This window comes from Falco naumanni, chromosome 3, assembly GCF_017639655.2.
Source record: "Falco naumanni isolate bFalNau1 chromosome 3, bFalNau1.pat, whole genome shotgun sequence".
NCBI lineage: Eukaryota > Metazoa > Chordata > Aves > Falconiformes > Falconidae > Falco > Falco naumanni.
In genome coordinates, this window is record NC_054056.1 from 110,964,889 (window position 1) to 110,984,675 (window position 19,787).

Sequence of the window (19,787 nt, forward strand, 5' to 3'; positions counted from 1 at the left end):
TAAACAAACCATTGTCTTCTAGTGAACTCCCTGAAAGATTAGTGCTCCAAAAGCAAACAACCAACTTATAACGATAATAGGATTTGTTAGTCTGGGCTGCTTCAAATGCAGTAATAACAGATTTACACTATCTAAAAAGGCATTATACTAAACCTGAACCCATCTGGCAGAACCATCTACTACTCCGAGAAAAAGGCTCTGTCTTAACCTGGCAGTTATGAAGACTGGTGGGTACGCCTGTATCCCAGAAAATTCTCAAAATTAATTCTAGAATCCCAAACAACAGTAACACTATCTGGACAGAGGAGACAGCAACCTTTCAGTAAATGACATCAAAGTGAATACTTCATTAAATAAAGAGAAACTGATGACCTAAATAATCTGAGTTACTGCAGGCTGTCAGAGCTTTAAGAGCAGAATTTGGTTTATTCACCAATACAGAAATCTTTAACTGGACAGTAACAAGGGTATGTTCTTCCAGGTAACTGACTCAGACTTGACAGCAAATGATACAGAACACATCCAAAACAGCCTGTACAACTATGCATCCATATATTTGAACCACGAACTGCTACAAAGCAAAGAGACCCTCCATAATTTGCACAGAAAACATGATCAAAGTATCACATACAGCATGCTGGGTATTCAACTTCTCCAGTAAGGTGGAGTCAGTAGCTTGAGGAAAATGGCTCTCTTCGTTGATGAGTGCTAGCAGTCCCAGTTTCTAGAACAGCAAGAAGAGGCAGAAGATGAATTAGTGCCCAGATGGACACAGACATTGTCCTCAGTTTGGAAAAATCACCAAGTTCTTAAAACTGTTGTGTGCAGAGAGCCACAAAACCACCCATACATGACTAAAACCCCACTCACAGAGGACTGCAATCCTATTTTTCTGGCAACTCCATTTGAATTATATAGCATACGACACAGGGGCAAAATAAAGAAGGTACTGGAAGAAGCCACAGTTCTCCTGATGTAGGCAGTTTTTTCGTGCATACAGTGGCACAGTCCCAGAATATATCCCTAGCATCCAAGATCTCCAATAATCAGGAGTCCCTTAAATCTGAGAAGTTTGTGTAAACAACCTTTCAAAATTTTCTCTTCCACAAAATCATCTACTTTCTTGTTGAACCAATGCAAACTTTTTGCAGCCACAGTGCCCAGGGGCACAGCAAAAGATACACCATTTAACTACGCACTGCATGAAACACAACCTCCCTTTGCTTTTGCATATGCCTCTGCATGATTTCCTTTGATGTTCCCTACTTCTAATACTAGAAGAGGTGGTGAACAAAGCAAGCTACCCTGCAATTAATGTGTCCAGCAAGCTTCAGGCTGACACAGCCTTTCACAAAAACACGGTTCTCTAAGTGCACATTTTAATAAGCCACTTCCCACCGGGCCGGAGCAGCTCCTGACAAACCACACTATCCTGACTGCAGTCACGTCCTGCCAGCTGGATGCCATCAGCTTCTGTGGTCGCCTAAATTCATGCAGCCATACACCCTGCTACGGAGGTAAACTCACACAGCCTGCTTGCATTGCTGGCATAAGTGAACACGGATGAAACGATAGATAACTTTGGCTTCATCCTCCAGTCAGAGTTATCATGTCTGTGCAGTGAACTCAGACTCATCTGCCCCTCACCACTAATGTTCCTACCAGACAGCTGCAGAAACTTCATGACCATCTACATGTTCCTTTAGCACAAATCAGAACGCAAACAAAATTATGGATGAAGCCAAAACTGGCAGGCAACAAATGAAGATTACCTGCATTCCATGAAAAGTCATTACAGGAGCAAGACACTGTCATTCTTTCTGCCCCTCTTTCTATTCCTTTTAATCACCTCTCAACATTGCTTTTGTATATAGTCATACACTGTTAAAAAGTAACTAAAAGATACATATATTGAACTTACAATGTAATCTATAATATATCCACACATGAAAATGATCTGGTTAGAAGTTCACTATATAAACATGCAAGATCCACCACTCTCTTCACTTGTTCTTTGGGTTGGCAAGTGCTTTATAGACACATTACCTCCCAACAAAAACTAGAAATAGGTACCACTATCAAAACCTTTATTACCTTTTCAATAAGATCCAAGCACTCTCCGTTGTCTGTCCAGTCAATATCCTCCCAAATTAGTCCTTCCCTAAGAAAGATAAGGAGGGCCTTTTTATTGACAACTACAACGAAATTATTTAAATATAGAAATAGAAAGAGCTGATGTATTTTATCGTGCAAATTACAGCAAAATCAGCGTGTTGTAAAAAATACACAGCTCCAGAGAGATTCTCAAAGGAAGCTAAGGTAGCTGGGAACTCAGATTTCAAGTGAATACTGATATTTTAAAAATTTCAAATTTAATCTGTCTCTCTTACCTGCTGTATTCCAGTTGCTCCAAGGAAAAGATGTGCTTATTGAAATACTCCTGAAGCTTTTCATTTGCATAGTTAATATTGAACTGCTCAAAACGGTTTACCTAAAGAGACAAGACATTTTCAAAAATGCATACACTCCAACTATTTCATTTTGCAAACAAGGCACTGGTTTAATTCGTAACCTGTTCAATAACCAAGTTCCAGTGAAGATGACAAAGCTATGTAGAACAATGAAGCACAAATATTAGACAATGCATTTGAACAAGCTTTTGAAACCTACCTCAAAGTTTTCAAATCCAAATATGTCCAAAATTCCAACAGACTTGAAGTCTTCCTTGCTCCTGATTCTGCTGTTGATTTTCTTAATGACCCAAGCAAAACACTGAGAATAAAGTGCCATAGCCATAGAATCTCTGCTGTCTATTGCCTGCATTAAAGGAGGAATACACAATGGGTCAGTCACCCCTGTAACTGAGAACTTACCAGACTTTGCTGGTCAGCACTCTTGGCACAGCATAAAGCAACGCATAGTGTAAGCAGGTTTGTATTCCTACGTACCTTGACAGCAACTGTATTATCAGTTACAGAGCATCACGACTTAAGCTTTAATGGTGTAAGTTGTAACAGGTAGACACCTGTTACATTATATATAATAATACATTATTAAATTTACAATTACGTTTCAAGGCTAATGCACTGAAAAATCAGGAAATGGTAAACTTAAAGTGTGGAGGAAGAAAAGTAGGGTCGGAAATAACACCTTAATTTACCCCTTTCTAGAGGCAAGCATAATGTTATGTATACTTATTTCTAATGCCCTTCTTAATAATAAAATTATTTCTGCTGAAAGTTTTCAAAAATACCCACCTGACACAAATGTCTGTAATAAAAAATATCAGCCTACATGATTAGAAGTTGAAAAAAAATGGTAAGTGATCAGGTTTAGTAAGAATAACAAGAGTCAAGCCATAAGCCCTGGCCAGAATGATAGGATAGGATCCACAGAGATTTCTAAAAGTCCAACTATATCCTTCCCAAAAAATGTACACAGTATTTTTGACAGCAACTCAGATGCATGAGCTAAGCTTCTGTTCCTAAGTGACCACTGACTTCCCTGGACTTGAAGACCAAGCCATATATTTTAACAGACCCTAAAAACATGTCAAGACTGAGAAGCCTTACTTGTTGTATACTAAGAGGTGTTAGGATTTCTTCTCCCCTGAGTATCATTGACCTCTGTGTTAATGCTTCAGTTAGCTGTGTAGAGTCCAACCCCAGCAGTTCAGCAGATCTACCCAGAGCTGGCAAAAGAAAGAGACAAATACAAATACATCCTTAAATGTCTAAGGTTACGAAACTAGCTTGTTGTGTTACTATTGTTACTACCACCACCATTTAAGATGCTTCCGAAATGATGGGGATTAGAGATAAAAACACAACTAGAAACCCTAGGATATGTTTTTGCTGCTCATGAAAAGGCACTGTATCATAAACATGCATAACTAAAGGAACTGAGCATTAGAAAGTCACCACAAGTCAGTCACAAATACTTATTTTCTTCTAAATGTTACATGTCAAGGATTCAAACAACCTACTGCTTACAGTAACATATTTTTCCAGGTACAAACAGTAATTCGCTATTTGTCCACATGAATGCATTTCAGCTTCCCTCAGGATGCTGAGGATAAAGAAAACCAATGATTTTTTCTTTTTACATGCACACTATAATTTGCAATTTTGCTAGAATACAGTATATAAAGCAGTGTGTAATGCTACTCTTTATTGTCATATTTGAACAAGCATTTAAAATGCTTGCCAGCCCAATCTTTACACATACCAGCACATTCACATTTGTAATTGAAGTATTGAAAGCTCTAACAAAAGACACCTTCGGTGGAGATCTGAGTTAAGGAATGTACTTGAGGACTTTTGTTAGAATATTTCAAAGAAAGAATTAGATTAAAATGGAATTTCAGTACTATTAATGGAACAAATGTGTGCCCAAGGTCTTCCCTAATTAAGACTGAGCATCCAGCAACAGACTAATTTGCCTTATCTGCCAAACCCCTAACATTTTAATCAATATTTACAGATGCTAAAAGGCAGTAAGACCCCTTGACTATTTGCCTTTGCTATGGTCACGTATACTAGCAATGAATATTGTTTTCGCAACCTCAAGAAACACTTACATTTGGATGCACAGCCTTCTCACCTGTTTTAAAGGACACCTGTGCCCCACCAGCAGTGATGAACTCAACATTTCCTAGATGCAAAATGCCAGCCAACAGCCTCAAAACTTCTCGCACCTCCTCCTTGCTGAACTGCATCACTTCCATTGCAGTCTGGAATGACATGTGAGCTTCTTCAATAACACGCACACTGACTCAAAAACGGCGACAAGGACAAACCCACCAAAATGCGTTGTCAGGCCTTAGAAAAGCAAGCCAGGACTGACAAGAGGGCTGGCAGGAACAGTTAATTCCTTTGGTTTCATCTCAAATTGAATACACTGGAAGACCTGACAGGGACATCTTGGAACAAGTAAGTATTGCTCTGGTTTTAAGAAATCTCCTCCTTATGCTGTAAGGATGCTGTAATTTGCTTTCAAATTCTTCATTAAAACTGCACAAATATCAGAATGATATGCCCTACTGAGTCGTGCATCAGGCGTGATTTCACTAATTGGCATTAGTAACTGATAACCTCCTCTGTGTTTTTACCAAGTTTTGCCAGTTAGCCTTGTAGGCAACAGGGCACGGGGGAAGAAGCACAGCAACATGTTGGGATTTGCTCATTTGTTGTCTCATCCATGGAGACTTCAGAACAGCCCTCTGCAGCATATTCTGGGCAAGCTGTGAAGCCCAAACACACACCTTAGTGGTGTGGTCTGACATCTTACAGCAGAATCCAGCAAGCAAAAGAGATCTATATAAAATGTACTGAATTTATGAATAAACAATACGGCAGTGATCAAGGCTCAACTACATAAATGAGAACAGTAATTCTCTGTCTGAAGAAATATTAAAACAAGAGGATGAACATACACTTTCCTCTTGCACAGAAAGGGTAAGTAATTGTATGCCTCTTGAAATGACCAGAATTTCCCAAATTTGGCTCTAATATGAGCCTGTCTGGGACCAAATCACAGTTTTACCACCCTTACAGTTAGACTCATCACGTTACAGTCACTGCAGGTGTCTGACAGATGACACACGACTCGTTTTATCTTGTACAAATCATCAATCACAAATGGAAAAGCCTCAGACTCATCCCACAATTAAAAGCAGAGAAGAGATAATGGCTGAAGGTTTATTTTGCATAGAAGACCTTTCACAACAGAGCTCTAAGAAAGGCAGTAGCACTAGGAGTTCGTCTCCACGCTCGCCATTCAGTTCCTCCTTCCTCCCTGCCTCCTACAAAAATTTGCACTTAAATAACGTTTCCGAGACTTAAACCACAATAACAACAGGCAAAGGAGATGACTATAATAGGAAAAGACCGGCGAGGGTGATCGGCGGGGTTTCTGCCCACCTCCTGCTCTGGGAACGCCGCCTGGCAGCCTCAGCCCCTGCTCCAAGCCCCCCGCCGCAGGCAGCACGCAAGCGTCACCTGCCCAGCTGATTTCATGCTCTGCCTACCCTGGGATGATTAGCACAAATTAAATGTCACGCTCATCAACTTAAGCATGTGACTACAATATAGTTAAGTTACCAACTTTTCCAACCTCCTTCCACCACACTAGATGAGGGTTTTTTTACACTAAAAATAACGGTTGCATCCACTACACATTAGTTTGTCAATTTGGCAAAGAGATTAACATAGCTAAGCAAAAATAGCCTGGTGAAGGGCATAAAACCAAGTATTTTTTCTGATTTTTAAAATCTAACACGTCACCTCAGTGATATAGTAATCAAACAGCAATTATCCTAACAGTCAGTATAGACTAATTGCTGTACCTAACTGTTGTGGGTATAAGACAAAGCCATTCAGATAAACATTCCATCGGCATCTATTTTTTAATCTGCGTTTACATTTTCCTCAGCTCAATTGTGAAAGTTACTCCATATAACTGGATTTCCCAGATGCAACATAAAGAGTCACCGAAAGCCAGGTGCTTCACTCCCCATGTGCCGTGCTGCTAACTTGACCCAGTAGATGCTACATTATCTGGACAAAGCTTTAGGATGGAAAAACAACAGAAGTTGACATAGCTCTAATGCAAAGCACTGCAGGGATAGGCAAAGGCATGTAAATGTCTCACTGTCTTCCCAACCGATAATCTTTTCATTCCAAAATGTAATCATTTCAACTAAATTATAGCACAGTTCGATATGATAGAGTAAAAATCAGATATTGGGGGGAGGGTAAAGACATCCTCAAAATGACAGCAAAGTTTTACTAGAAAATGTAAGTCCCTGTAAGATTAGTGCCTCAATGAGGGAGCCACACGTGCAGGTAAGCACAAGGCGGCTTTGCCCCCTGCTCTGTCAATGGGCCCCAGCCACCTGAACCTCCAGCATTTTTAAAGCATAAAGAACTAGCGAAACAACTCACAATGACTTCCTTGAAAGAATCTTTGTCACTGATTGTCTTATCCGCTATACATCCAGATTGATTCAGGTAGTGGTAGTTCTCTGGTACAGATAAGTAAAAAGCATCTAACGAGGAGAGAAAAGAGGACGAGTGAAAAAAACCACAACACATCGCAAAACAAAAGCACTCCACAAGTTACTGTGTCACAGTCTGAAATTTGTTTGCTCAGAAGTTATGAAGATGCACAAAGTTGTATATTAAGATCAGATATGGCATTTCATTTTGCTGGGTTTTGCTTTATTTAGCTGCACAATGGAGTTAACTCTACTTCTTAGCATGCAAAGACAGCAGGCCTAAAGGGAGATGTTGAGACAGCTTTAAGCAATTTTGCAAATATACAAATGTAATTTCCTTTGTTCTGTGGATTTATTCTTTAAGAGAGAGGATTAGAGGAACCAGAATTATTTCTCTTTGTTGCTGTGGAGTTTTTTAGTACCAGCAAAAATATTCAGCTTGAACAGAATGAGGCGTGTTTGTCCCCAAATAATTTTTCCAGGGCCAAAGCAGAAGCTGGGAGAAAAATTACCAGCAGTTCAGTGACATTCTTCAACTAAGCAGTTTGCTTTATCAAGTTGAGCTCAAATTCACACACACTGAATCCCAGCTGAATACATAACCTATTTCTCTGCTTGGGTTAGTGGGTTTTGCAGTTAAATTCTCTACGGCTGTCACCATGGCTGACTGCTAACAGAAAGACACTACGGTTGCGCGACTCGCGTTTTGCCACTCACCTTTCTCTCTCTCTTCTATCCCTGCCAGCAGAGCATAGAATATATGATAATTTCTTTCCCCAGGGTTTTGTCTTACTACACGATTCTGTCAAAGTAAAAAACAGTTTCCATTCAAGCAATTGTTTTTAAAGGAGAATTTTTTCATCCACAATTTCAAAGAAAACATTAAATCAAACAAAATTAACTGAGCAAAAGCAAACGCCAACTTACTTTTTCCAATAAATCTATACCCAGGAAGAAAAAAATTCAGTCAAGGAATAAAGAAGCAATTAACACACGAACTATTCCTAATCTTATTCTTTCATTTGAGACAATAGGAAGAGTGTAATCGTCTTTTCTTACGATGTTCCTACTGCCATAACAAGATGAATAAAGTAGCAACAATGATAATACTGCAGCTGTTCTAATACCAATGCGTTCCCCCACCTCCTTCCCCTCCATCCCAACAAAACTGGGCTTGTCATGTTCTGGATTTTAAACAACATCTGCTTTTCTTTACTTTTTCTTTTCCCTAAAGCTTGGAAACAGCTTTAAGGATGAAATCTGTCCCACTGCAAAAGCAGCTTATGTTCAAAATGCTAGGTAGGAACCCCTTAGTGTATTCCTCATTCCCACACCTCTGTTGCTCTAGTGGTGCTGGCTCATAATCCAATTTTGCCAAATTCAGGACAAATTCGAGGATTTGTCTCACCAGGCACACTGCAGAAATTCAGCAGCTCTACCCTTCCATGTACTTTTCCAGAAAAGTAAGAGGCTTATCTTCAGACATAATAAATGAGGGAACTAGCTGACAACTGAAGTTATCCCAAAGAACTCAGGCTGTTTTAAGCTCATTATGCGGGAACATGCACATGAGCCACACTAGCAGCAGCAATATAAAATCCTGGTCCTCCAAGAGCATACACACCCCACCTCACCACAAATGCACATGTATGTGTGCATGACCTCATGCAGAATGTGGTGGTACTGCTTCCCTTTCCCACCTGCATCAGCTCAATTTAATTATGTATGTTTCAGAACGGAGGTGAAAGGACAAACAAGACTGAGCCACTTCTCTCCCAGTCCTCCACAGAGGAGGTATGTGGGTGCTGCCCACAAACTGGGGTAAAAATCACTGAATGAGGATACAATCTATAATTCTTCCTCCCTGAATGTTCCCCTTCTGACAGATGTTCAGCTGAATAAACTTCCCAAAGCGACTTGAGTTGTTGTTGTAAACAGTCTTCGCGTTGCCAAAAGCTTCCATTATTGGGCTGTGAAAATACGGAAGAAGAAGAGTGTTAACGTGTGACCAGCATGCCAACGGTTTCACATGGGACTGGTGAATGCAACAGCACTCCAAAAAGTTCATTTCTGGCACCTTCCTCAGCCACAGCCTAAATCCTCAGTATTACCCTCAATTTATTAACAAAGGGCATCTCAATTTTCTATCAAAACACGCAAGTATCCAAACAACAGGAGCACTAATCACATTAAACTACTCTGCAGCTTAATCTCTAAGTGTTCAAAAGATGCACACAATTCTCACTGCAGTACTCAAATTATAGAAATAAGACATCTCAGCACATGCAAATGGCTAGACAGATGTAGGGAAAATAGTCCTTGTCCTACGGCAATTAAAAAAAAATAATTACATCAAGATACAGCAGGTAAAACAGAGATGAAGCATGATAAACAAAAGTAATAGCATCTCTAACTGTCTTTGTTTTCAAATGGTTTAAAACCATGTGCTACTTTATTTGAACATTGATTTTTTTTTTTTGCTTGCTTAGTCCAATTTCTCTGATGTATGTATTTACTCATCTGTCTTATCAGTTCCCCTTACCCTCCCTTTCCTCAGCATGTTTTTACCACTTGCACACTTTATCTTCACCATGCTGTATCTTGTTCTACCTTATCCCCAGGCTACACAAACCAAAAGCAATCGTTTCTCCCTTCCATCACACATTTCCCTCCCTCTGATTATTTGAATTCAGCCCCAAACAAAAATGAAATCCACCACTAAAGCATCGTCCATTTCAAAACTCTGTATGTTTTTGCTTCATTAAGATATACCACTGCGCTCACAACTCTCTAGAGTAGCCAGGTAATTCTGTTTAATGGAAATTTTCCCCTTTTCCTATTTCATTTTACTGTTTTGTAAATGCACCCACGTCTTTAATTACATTGCAAGCTCTTATTTCAATGACAAGGCTTACATCTTCTGGAAAAAAATACCTGTGTGCTGAAAGATCTAGTACCTGCTCTCAAGAATAGCTTGCTCCACACAGGAGGTCTTCTCTCTGCAGGACAACTCCAGTGAATGTTGGCTCATTGCAGACAAGAACTTGAGAATCAGCTTTGTGCTTTCTGTCTTACCAGCACCACTTTCACCACTGCAAGACGAGGAAGGAGGAGAAAAGTGTTTGCACAGTTCAAGCTGCCAGTGCAAAAGCTCTCTGTCTGGCCAGCCCTCCATACCCCAAATAACTGGGGTTCAAGAAGATAGGGGTGATTAGAAACGATACTCAAACAGCAGCAGAAGAACCCTTTAAGCTTGCTGAATATGACATCCAACACAAAATGCAAGCTATCTTTAGTCTTCACACCATTGTTCAGACAACACTGCAAGGCATTGATTGCATAAGGATGTACCCAACACCCATGAGGCAACGAAGAGCTCTCTGAATACAAACAGCTATGCAACAATTCTCACCAACATGGAAAAACAAAGTTAGAACAAAGGCATGGCAATGGTCAGGAAGAAAGTCCAGGATACGAATTAAGCTGGGAAAGTTTGTGATTATGTTGCAGCGACCTAGCTAAGGAGGGAGCCCAGCTGTGGGAAGGAGGAGGTCAGAGACATCAGTGCATATTAGATCACATAAAGGCTACTAATATAATTAATTCTGATATTCTTAGCGAGCTACATATTCTTTAACTAAACTTTTTATATGCCCATCCAAATAAACCAGACTCATGAGTTTGAAATCTACAATTTTCACCTCTCATCACCATCAGAGATGTAAAACCTCTTATCTTCACCCACAGCAGAACAAAGCTATTTGATAATGTTAAATTGACATTTTAAAACCAAACTGTTAATAAGCAATCTTGCTGATACAAACAGGAGGCAATATACTCGCCTTCTCTTCAAAACCAACACTCTAAAAAAGGGAAGGTATAGAATTGGCTCATTTCTCCAATGTAATTTCCCTTCAATTATGTAGTCGTATAGCTAAAATCCCACCGTGAGCCATTAAGAAACAAAACCTGTGGTTAAAGTTTGTCTGGTTTGCTTACTTTTCATCTGAAGTCATAGCATTGTATCCTAAGCTGCAGCCTTATTCCTAGTTTTCCTAGTTCTTCATTAAGCTGTGCCTAATTCCAGTTTGCTCCCAAGTGAAAGGAGGTACATTTCAGTCTTATCCTACCCTTTTCACTGTAGCAAGTGGGAGTTTTGTCATGGACTTTGATGGAGCACTACCGGGCACATGGAGCAAGCTTAGTGTATTTGACAGTCTTCTGTTGTGCCACTGCGGAGTGGCGAGCCTGGTGATTTTAAGTTATGGCAAAGTATAATGATGCTTTCTAGTAAAAAGTAAAGAAGAAAGGTACAGTTCAAGAAAGCAGCACAACATTTTCCTGCAAATAAATGCCAACGATTAAAAAAATAATCGGGGAAGAGGCATTCAGAAAACATAACGAGATACAGAGTTTTGTTGCTCAGATTTAAGCATTTCCCAAGAAGAATCAGTGGCTTTAAAATGTTTCATAAAACTTCATACAAGATATGCTATCCACTGATACGTTCCAGCCAGTATGATTCATCCATCATACTTATACCATCTCAAACAAACTCTGTAGTATTTTTAATTTAGTTTTACCTTTGACATCTGGCCTTTTTGGTGTTTGTTCCCATTCTCTTTGCAGGCCCTCACTCATGCTCCTTTGCCAGCAAAGTAAATATTTAATATTCACTGTACGGAATACTTGCTTCTTGTACAAAACATTTCTGCTGCTAGTTTTGAAAGAGCTTCACAAACCCTTGCATCACCCTTGTTTAGTGCAAAAACACTGCAAAAAATCACCAAACGATGCCCGCCTAAATTCTCACCCTCCGAGCAACGTATATGTCAACAGCAAGGATACAGGTGCCAAGGAGAATATGAGCTCTTTCACTGACACCATCCCTCCTCTCCCCCCAATTTCTGTCCCATTTTTATAGAAGCTAAAAGTTACCCCACCATAATCAAGAACAATTCTACAAGTGAGATATTCAAAGCTGATAGAAAAGTATTTCCTGTGCCTATCTCTGGTACAGTTGGTATTATGCACAATTACATGCTCTTGATCTTTTCTTACAACAGGAGAGGCTCAAAACAGCGTCAGGCCAAAGATCTACCTGGTCAGTGTCCTCTGACAGTTGCCATACGGAGATGCCCAGACATGTGATACTTCCCTTCTGTGTTCTTCCAGCTTCCACTTATTTGCTGTTCAGAGGGTTCCTGATCGAAACCTCGTTTGCAACCATGTGTCTTGTAACCCTCAATGGATTTATCTTCCATGAGTTTCTAGCCATACTCCCTTTGAAAGCACACAAACATGTCGTCGTTTGGATCTGCCTCCTATCGGCTTCATTTGGCGGCCCCCAGCTCTCTTGGAAGGAGAAAACAACAACTCATCCCACTCCTCCCTCTCTCTGTTGCACATGACTTCATGGATAGCTCCCCTAGTTTGAGTTGCCCATCTCCGCTAGCCATTCCCGCGTATGAAACCACACTATTCTTCTGATCGCTCCTTTTTGCTCTCCTCTGAACCACCTCCAGCTCTACAAAGTCCTCCTGGATACCAAGGAATGGAGGGGGAAAGGCTTGTGCAACATACTCAAAATACGAGCGAAGGCTGGATTTGCTCCATGCTCTCTATTAATCTACTAGTAACCTCTCCTATTCTATTCTATTCTGTTCTTTTCACTCCCACAACCACTACTGAGCACTGAGTGGATGGGTTCCCCGAGCCCCCGGCATGACAGTACGGTTTCACCCCTGTACGGTGTGTCTCAGCTCGATGACGTAAAATTATGGGTCCCAAGTTAGCTCTGCATTTTTCCTTTACAAAAATGCTTTATAAAACCCAGTTACTGATGAGATGAAAATCAAGAACAAGCATGCTAAACTGTAAAGTTGTTTATTTAACCCTACAGTACACATACTAACGGTACACTGAGTGGGATCAGTATTTCAGACTCCGTAGAAAGCCTATGCCTGTAAGAAGTTGCCAAGGTCAGTACAAGGGTGATTATTTTAGTGCACAGACAACCTTTCCAGCAACCTTTCCACCCTGTGAGTTTAAGTGCCCAGCTCGTTCCACATCGCTACGTTCGGTACTGTGACTATATTAAGTGTGACAGCAACCCACAAGGCCCCCATTTAGGAGATCTTTAGACTTTCTCCGTGACTTGCTGTACGCAGGGCATCTTGCTAAGGGCGCAGCAGCCTAGACTCCAGACTGCTGCAGTGGAAAAAGGGGTCACCCAGACAGACTCCTCATTCTGAAGGACTCTAAATGAGCGAGGCAGTGAGGCACTACTCTAAATCACTTCTCAGTTCCATCTGCTAGCTTTAAAACCCCAAAGACAGACACACACAGTCCAAACAGGCCTCTTCAGCAAATACAGTCTGTCAAACGCACATGTGAATTTTGGTGTGTCGGTCTCATGAGAAGCCTTCCCATCACAGCCTGGGTCTCATCAAAAGAGTACTTTTGGTACTTTTGGTTCACACTGATTTTCAAGCTGAACAACAACAACAAAAATGCCAGGCCATCTGATGATAACAGAGAGAACAAACTGGTGTCAGACTGTGATTTCCCACTTACGCACCAACTTGAATGTCACTCAGCGTAACTATTGCTGCTCCTTCAAGTGCTTTACACTTCAAGTGCTTAAAGTGCATCAGCTGCTATTGTATCTGAGAGAAGAGCCTGTGTGTGCTTGTACATGGACTAGACCACCTTATAAACAGAGCAGCAACAAATAAACCCCCTACAGATACTCTCCTATTCTTACAATAAAGGGTGGGGGTTTGAACTTGGTCCCAACTTGTGAACACCAGGTAATTGCGGGGGAACTCGGTCCCTTCCCTACACCAGGACAAGCTGTTTGGCTATTCCTTGAGTAACATGGACTCCTTCATGCTCCTGCCAAGGCACCCAGCTGAAGAATCACTAGACGTTAATTATTTAATTTTTTTAATGTGTCTGTTGCAGCATCAAATTTAACTGTGGTAGACTTTTGTGTTGGCTTTTGTTTTGGTTTCCCCCCCCCCCCCCTTCCCCTGTTTTATATGAAACTGGACTTTGCAGTAAGTTCAGCTAAACATGAAACTAAGCACTTGATGTAGATGGTTTTCCCTACATGAAAACTCTAGTTCAGTAGCTAGATGAACAATTTTTAGCATGGGAAAACAAAAATACCATTTCACAACAGTGTAAATATTCTAATGCACAGGTTGTGCACAGCTTCTTCAATGTGTTATTTTGTTGACATTTTAGGCTGCCAAGTCATTTTTATGCAGCACTATCATGAATTAAAATAACCCTGTGTAACACAGACTGATAAATAAACATCTCTGGGTGACCCCATTTAATATCATCTCGTCTGTATTTCCTTCCTTTTCACCTCTGGTCCGGGTGGTTACACTGGAAAAATAGTCTCTCATTTATATTACATTTTGAGTCACTACTGATGGCAGTTTTTAATTCAGGTTCTTGCCTTAACCCTCTCATCCTATTCCACCCAGACATCCCAAGCATCTCAAAACAGATTTTTGAACCCGAAGCCTTAAGGAAGCAGCTCCAAAGCCAGGCTGAGCCAGACCCAGGTGCCAGCAGGGGGCACCGCGAGCCCAGAGGATGAAAGGACCCGTTCGGCACCATACGTCTTGGGGGGGGGCGGGGGGCGGACACGACAAATTGCTACTGAGCTTTTAGATCCCGAAGTTAGGAGCAGGTAAATCAGAACGTGAAGCCTACACGAACAAGTCACTCGTCTGAACTGGATGTAACTGTTTGTTGTGTTTCGTGATGCAACAACTTTTTCCTTTTTAGCATCTCTTACATAACATACAAGACCAGGATGTCTACCTGAATCCAGACGCTGCGGAGCTCCACTTGACCTTTTTTTCCAAATGCCGGGAGTAACCAAGAAAGCCTGACAGTGACTTGTTGCAACATCTAATTCTAAGACAGTAAAAGATGCAGGAATAACCAGGATGCCGAATTGGATGAGCACACTGGTATACATCCACTTCTGATGCTCCAAACTAACCCCATGATCACAGGGACCTTCCCAAACCTCGTGAGAGCCATTGAGAACCTTCAGTAATTTAAAAAAAAATCCTGTTCTGAGTCCTTCACAGATACAGCATGTAATACTGTTTTAGGAAAGCAGATTTAACTTTTTATTTTTTTATTTCAATTGCACATTCCCTCAATTTCTGTAGAAACAAGATACCCTTATAAGGTTGCATTGCGGCACTTGTCTGAAACACTGAACTTACACAAATCATTGTTTTAATCTACGACAACAGTAAACAATTTTAAAAGGAACTGCTAATGCAAAACTTCTCCATATTATGGTTTGTCTGTACCAAGGCACATGGTTTACAGAACAGGGACTGCTGGAGACTCCTCTGGAATATCAAGAGAGTTCTGCTTATGTCCTTTTTAGGACACAACCTGCTTTTCTCTTGGCAGCTTGTGGGAAGCTGGAAGGAAAGGTAAAATACTTGGACCAGTACACAATGACAGAAATACCAACAGCCACCTGCTAGGCACTAGAAATTGTTTCCCAATATTTAGGTACAGGGGCTGCTCACAATTAACTACCTGACATTAACATAAAATCATGACTCCAGGCCAGCTACCTTCACGTGACAAAGATCTCTGTGCATTTTGGCTTTTTTTTGGAGTGTCACCTGGACTCGGCTATATATGTACAGCACTATGTATTAAATAATAAAAAGGAAAAACACAGCTGGAAAAAAACCTGAAAAACACACTGAACCCCCTCTGCCTTTGTGCCACAGGCAGAACCTGCCTAGAGGCGACGGCAGGCAGGAACCGCGACCTGAGAGCTTGCAGAAAGTTGGAACCAGACCCAGTTGTGTTGCATCTGATCTACATTTCTAACAGCCGTCTGAACAATACTGAACCATGTGTGCCAAATACACCTCTTCGCCAGCAAGCCTTGCAAACTGGCCTGTAATCTTAAATGCCAGTAGAAACTGCCTATTGCTAAAGGTGCTGCCCGCACCCTGAACCACCCCCCCCCTGGCCCACCGGCTGCCCCCATGCTGTGGTTCCACGGCTGTCACAAGGGCTCACATGGAAGTCGGGGGACACCTGAAATTGTGTCACCTTGTTTGAAGAGCTCTCTACACTTAACTTGTGCTGCAAGAAGGCAAGAGCAAACAGGCTTAATCACAAAAACACTGCAAAGGCAGGAGAGGGAGGGGAAACACAAGCTCTCTCACCCCCGCCCGGACCCTGGTGGCTGGTGCCACGCTGCCATTGCCACCAAGCGAGCGGCTGCTCCCGATCCAGCCGGCAAGGCTTCTGCTTCCCTGCCCACATGCGAGCCAAGGCAGCTGAGCTGGCAGGCAGGGGAAAGGGAAAAGAGCTGGCTGTGTTTTCAGCTCTTCTGGAGCAAGGAAGGAGGAGCTGAAAGCAGCGAAAAGCGATTGAAATGCCAACTGCTCTCAACGTACGTTCGGCAGCAGTGAGATCCTGAATACCAGTGACACAGTGGATCAAATGGGAAGCTATTAAATCACCATTAAATTAAACATGATGAGATCAAGCAAGGAAGATTAATCAAGCAGAATTATATGGCTGCAACGTGGAGGGTTTTCTCTTTTGCTATTATTATTTGCCACATTTCTCAAGAGTGGTGTGCTATTTTTTCCTTTCCTCTAGATACAGAGTTCAGGCTCTAGTGGTGACATACTCAGCCGCACGAGGATTTTCAACCGGTGGGGAAAGCACTTGGGGTAACATTTGATAGGCAAGTAGCAAAAAATGCACAAAAACACAATAGATTTTTTCACTTACAGAAATCATAAGATGCATGAGAAAAATTAACATTTAGTTACAGGTCCACAGAATGATACAGAGTGAGTTCAGAACTCTCTCCCAAAACTCCAATGCTTTAAAGTCTACTTTCTTTTGGAGTTCTGCTCTCCATGTGACCCAAACCTATGGGCCTAAACCGTATCTGGAAGGCTCACCAGCAGGGACAGTCAAAGCAGCAGCAGCAGCCACCACCACCATTTACCTGATGAGGATACACTGGTTGTCATGGCGCTTCCAAAGGCAGCGGTAGCACTCGTTCGCCACAGCGAAGATATGAGGTGCAATCTCTCCCATGTGGTGCTTGCTGTATCGCTCCACCGCAGCGCAGTCATACAGTCCCGGGATGCTCTTGTAAGGGTTCACAGAGGCAACTATCGAACCAATGTAGGTCTGCAAAAGCACAGCCCCCCCCGCCCAGTTTGTTATTACACATGGGGTGGAACAGATTAACACTCTTCCCAAATAAAAGACAACAAATACATTTGCAAAAGCCTAGCAATCCTTTGGATAAAGAAAATCCTTTGGCATTTCCCCCCTGCTTTCTTCCTTTTAACAAAAGCAACAGAAGGGTAAAAGTTGTTTCCACCTCTGCCATGTTTTCAAGCTCACCCCACCTACAGCACAGCTCCTCGGCTGATGCATCGCTGCCTTAAGGCCGCTTACAGCTGCATAGTAATGACTACAAGCACCAGTCTACAGCAGCTTCTCACACGTTCTTAGGGACTCGCTGAAGTTACTAAAAACCTGACTGTCCCCCAGGTCTAGGTGCAAAAGTCCATGTTTCCATGTACAGTATTCCAAGTCCATCTTGGCTACTCATTTTTAAAATGGAATTATCATACATTATGGTATATGCTAGCACGGTTATATAGTAGCAGGCTCTAAGAAAAGCACGTCAACTGGCAGATGCTCCCGAAACACTGGAGTTTTGCAATTTAATTTATTACTATTTTGATGCACAATGGCAGCTGACAAGGCATGCCTTTCTATCCCACTGCAATTAGAGAGCACATCAGTTAAAACCACCCAGGTAGCAGCTTATGCCCATTCCCATTCGCCTGAACTCATTAGGCTGTGGTAATGTGATCACTTGCAACAGCCTATTCACACTGCTCTTCACTTTCTGTCACCCTCTCTCTACTTCAATACATTTTTCACATAAAATCAAATTAAGTGAGGTAGGAGATAGTATTAAGCATGGTATCTCCAGAACTTCCAGCACATTTCCTGGGCCTGTGAAATTAATTGATTCATCATATGGCGCGTATGGCATTACCACTGTGATGCTAATTTTGTTTTGCTAAGCACCCTTTCTGCAGTTCCAGGCAGGAAGCTGACACCTGGCTTCAACAGCCTCGCTGCGGGCTTGCGAGGAGCCAGGCTGCGAAGCCTCCAGCCTGTAACATGGTCCCCGCGCACAGACAGATGTTTCACCAGCAGCCAACCCCTCTCGCCCCCGACAGCAACCAGCTGTGAAGCTGACAGCAGGACTGAGGCTCTCCTCACCTCCGCAGCACCCTACCCAGAAAGGGCTGGATAAGGCAAGCCACGGGAACACAGCCCCCCGCCCCTCCTGCAGCCCCCCTCCGCCCCAGCAAGCCGCCACCGGGGCACTCGCTGAAACCCAGGGACCGTCAGCTCCCCTGCGTCTCCTTTCCTCTCTGTCGGTTTCTGCCACAGCGTTCACATTCCACATCTACCTGCCTGCCTCTTCTCCTTAATTAACATGTAATTATCGCTGTGTATCAGCTCTCTGGTCTCACTGTCACCCTGCTGTTATGTTCCCTGTTACCCACCTGTTCCTCCTCCATCAGGCCAATGCAAGCAGCAGCTCTGAGCTCTTGTTAAGGGGGCTGCAGCAGTGTCCTTGAAATTATGATGATTTTATTAGCTGCAAGGGGAATATTCCTCCTCACTGTAACTCAAGTACCTTTTACAGAGCTGTGAAGTTTCGATACATGTGTTTTATAAAAACTCCATGCTGTGGAATAGCTCAGAAGGTTTCATCTAGAGGAAAGATACCATTTCAACACATTTCAACACAAGATCATATCGCAGGGCAATTACAGCACTGAGACAACAGCTTAATTTCCTAGGATCATCCTCTCTTCAGTTCTTAAATAACTAATGAGGAAGTCTCTGAGAACCATATGATATATCAATTAATTTCACATGCCCCGGAAATGCGCTGGAAATTCTGGAGATACCATGCTTAATATTATCTCCTACCTCACTTAATTTGATTTTATTTGAAAAATGTATTGAAGTGGATAGAGAGTGACGGAGAAAATGAACAAAATTCATCAGTTTGGTGCATATTTCAGCACAGACTGCATGGGCAAAGTTTTAAGATTTTTTTTATTATCTTCTTACATGAATACAGTGCAAGCATGAACAACAAAATAGACTGCTAATCTTCCTCTTTACCTTATTAAAGTTTGACTAAGGCCTTACTAAAATGTAAGAAGAGTAACTTGAGGCATGCCATCACAACAGATGCCATGACAAAGAAGCAAATTTAAAAATCCCTGTGAAACACGACACCATCTAACTTTACAACCATAAGCATCCACTCTATAGCTTCTGCGTGACCAGGTACCTGACAGAACAACATCACCACGCTCCCCAATCTCCCTGTGATAAAGCAGTGGCAAACCTGCACCACCAACAACTATGGTGTGACTTTTCTTGCTTCTCCTATTTCACACAGTAAATATCATAAAAGGCGACAGCAGCCCACTTCTGCACAGACTTGCTTAACACGAGGCAATCTTTCACATGACTTAAGCTTATTTTTTTAAAAAAATACATACATGCTTCCAGAATATTAGTCCTTGCTGCAAATAAGAAAAAGGTTTTTATTAAAGAAAGTCAGCTAGCTTCGTTGCCTCATAATTCATGTAAGGCATCTCAGAGGAAAAGGTAGTGTATTATGGCAAGAACAGAAACCCGGTGAATA

The 19,787-nt window shown here is 41.9% G+C and overlaps 1 protein-coding gene across 1 annotated transcript in view; it reads right to left on the minus strand.

Annotated features, from left to right (window-relative positions):
* The window catches only part of MYO10 (myosin X), a 167,659-nt gene that overhangs the window by 62,049 nt on the left and 85,823 nt on the right, over positions 1-19,787 (minus strand). The window contains exons 4-15 of the mRNA XM_040585573.1: positions 17,031-17,218; positions 9,955-10,089; positions 8,843-8,967; positions 7,925-7,938; positions 7,715-7,799; positions 6,945-7,048; positions 4,603-4,732; positions 3,573-3,691; positions 2,671-2,817; positions 2,391-2,491; positions 2,095-2,161; positions 632-724 (exon numbers count right to left, since the gene is read on the minus strand). Coding sequence (XP_040441507.1) covers positions 632-724; positions 2,095-2,161; positions 2,391-2,491; positions 2,671-2,817; positions 3,573-3,691; positions 4,603-4,732; positions 6,945-7,048; positions 7,715-7,799; positions 7,925-7,938; positions 8,843-8,967; positions 9,955-10,089; positions 17,031-17,218 — 1,308 coding nt within the window. The remainder of the gene's footprint in view (positions 1-631; positions 725-2,094; positions 2,162-2,390; positions 2,492-2,670; positions 2,818-3,572; positions 3,692-4,602; positions 4,733-6,944; positions 7,049-7,714; positions 7,800-7,924; positions 7,939-8,842; positions 8,968-9,954; positions 10,090-17,030; positions 17,219-19,787) is intronic.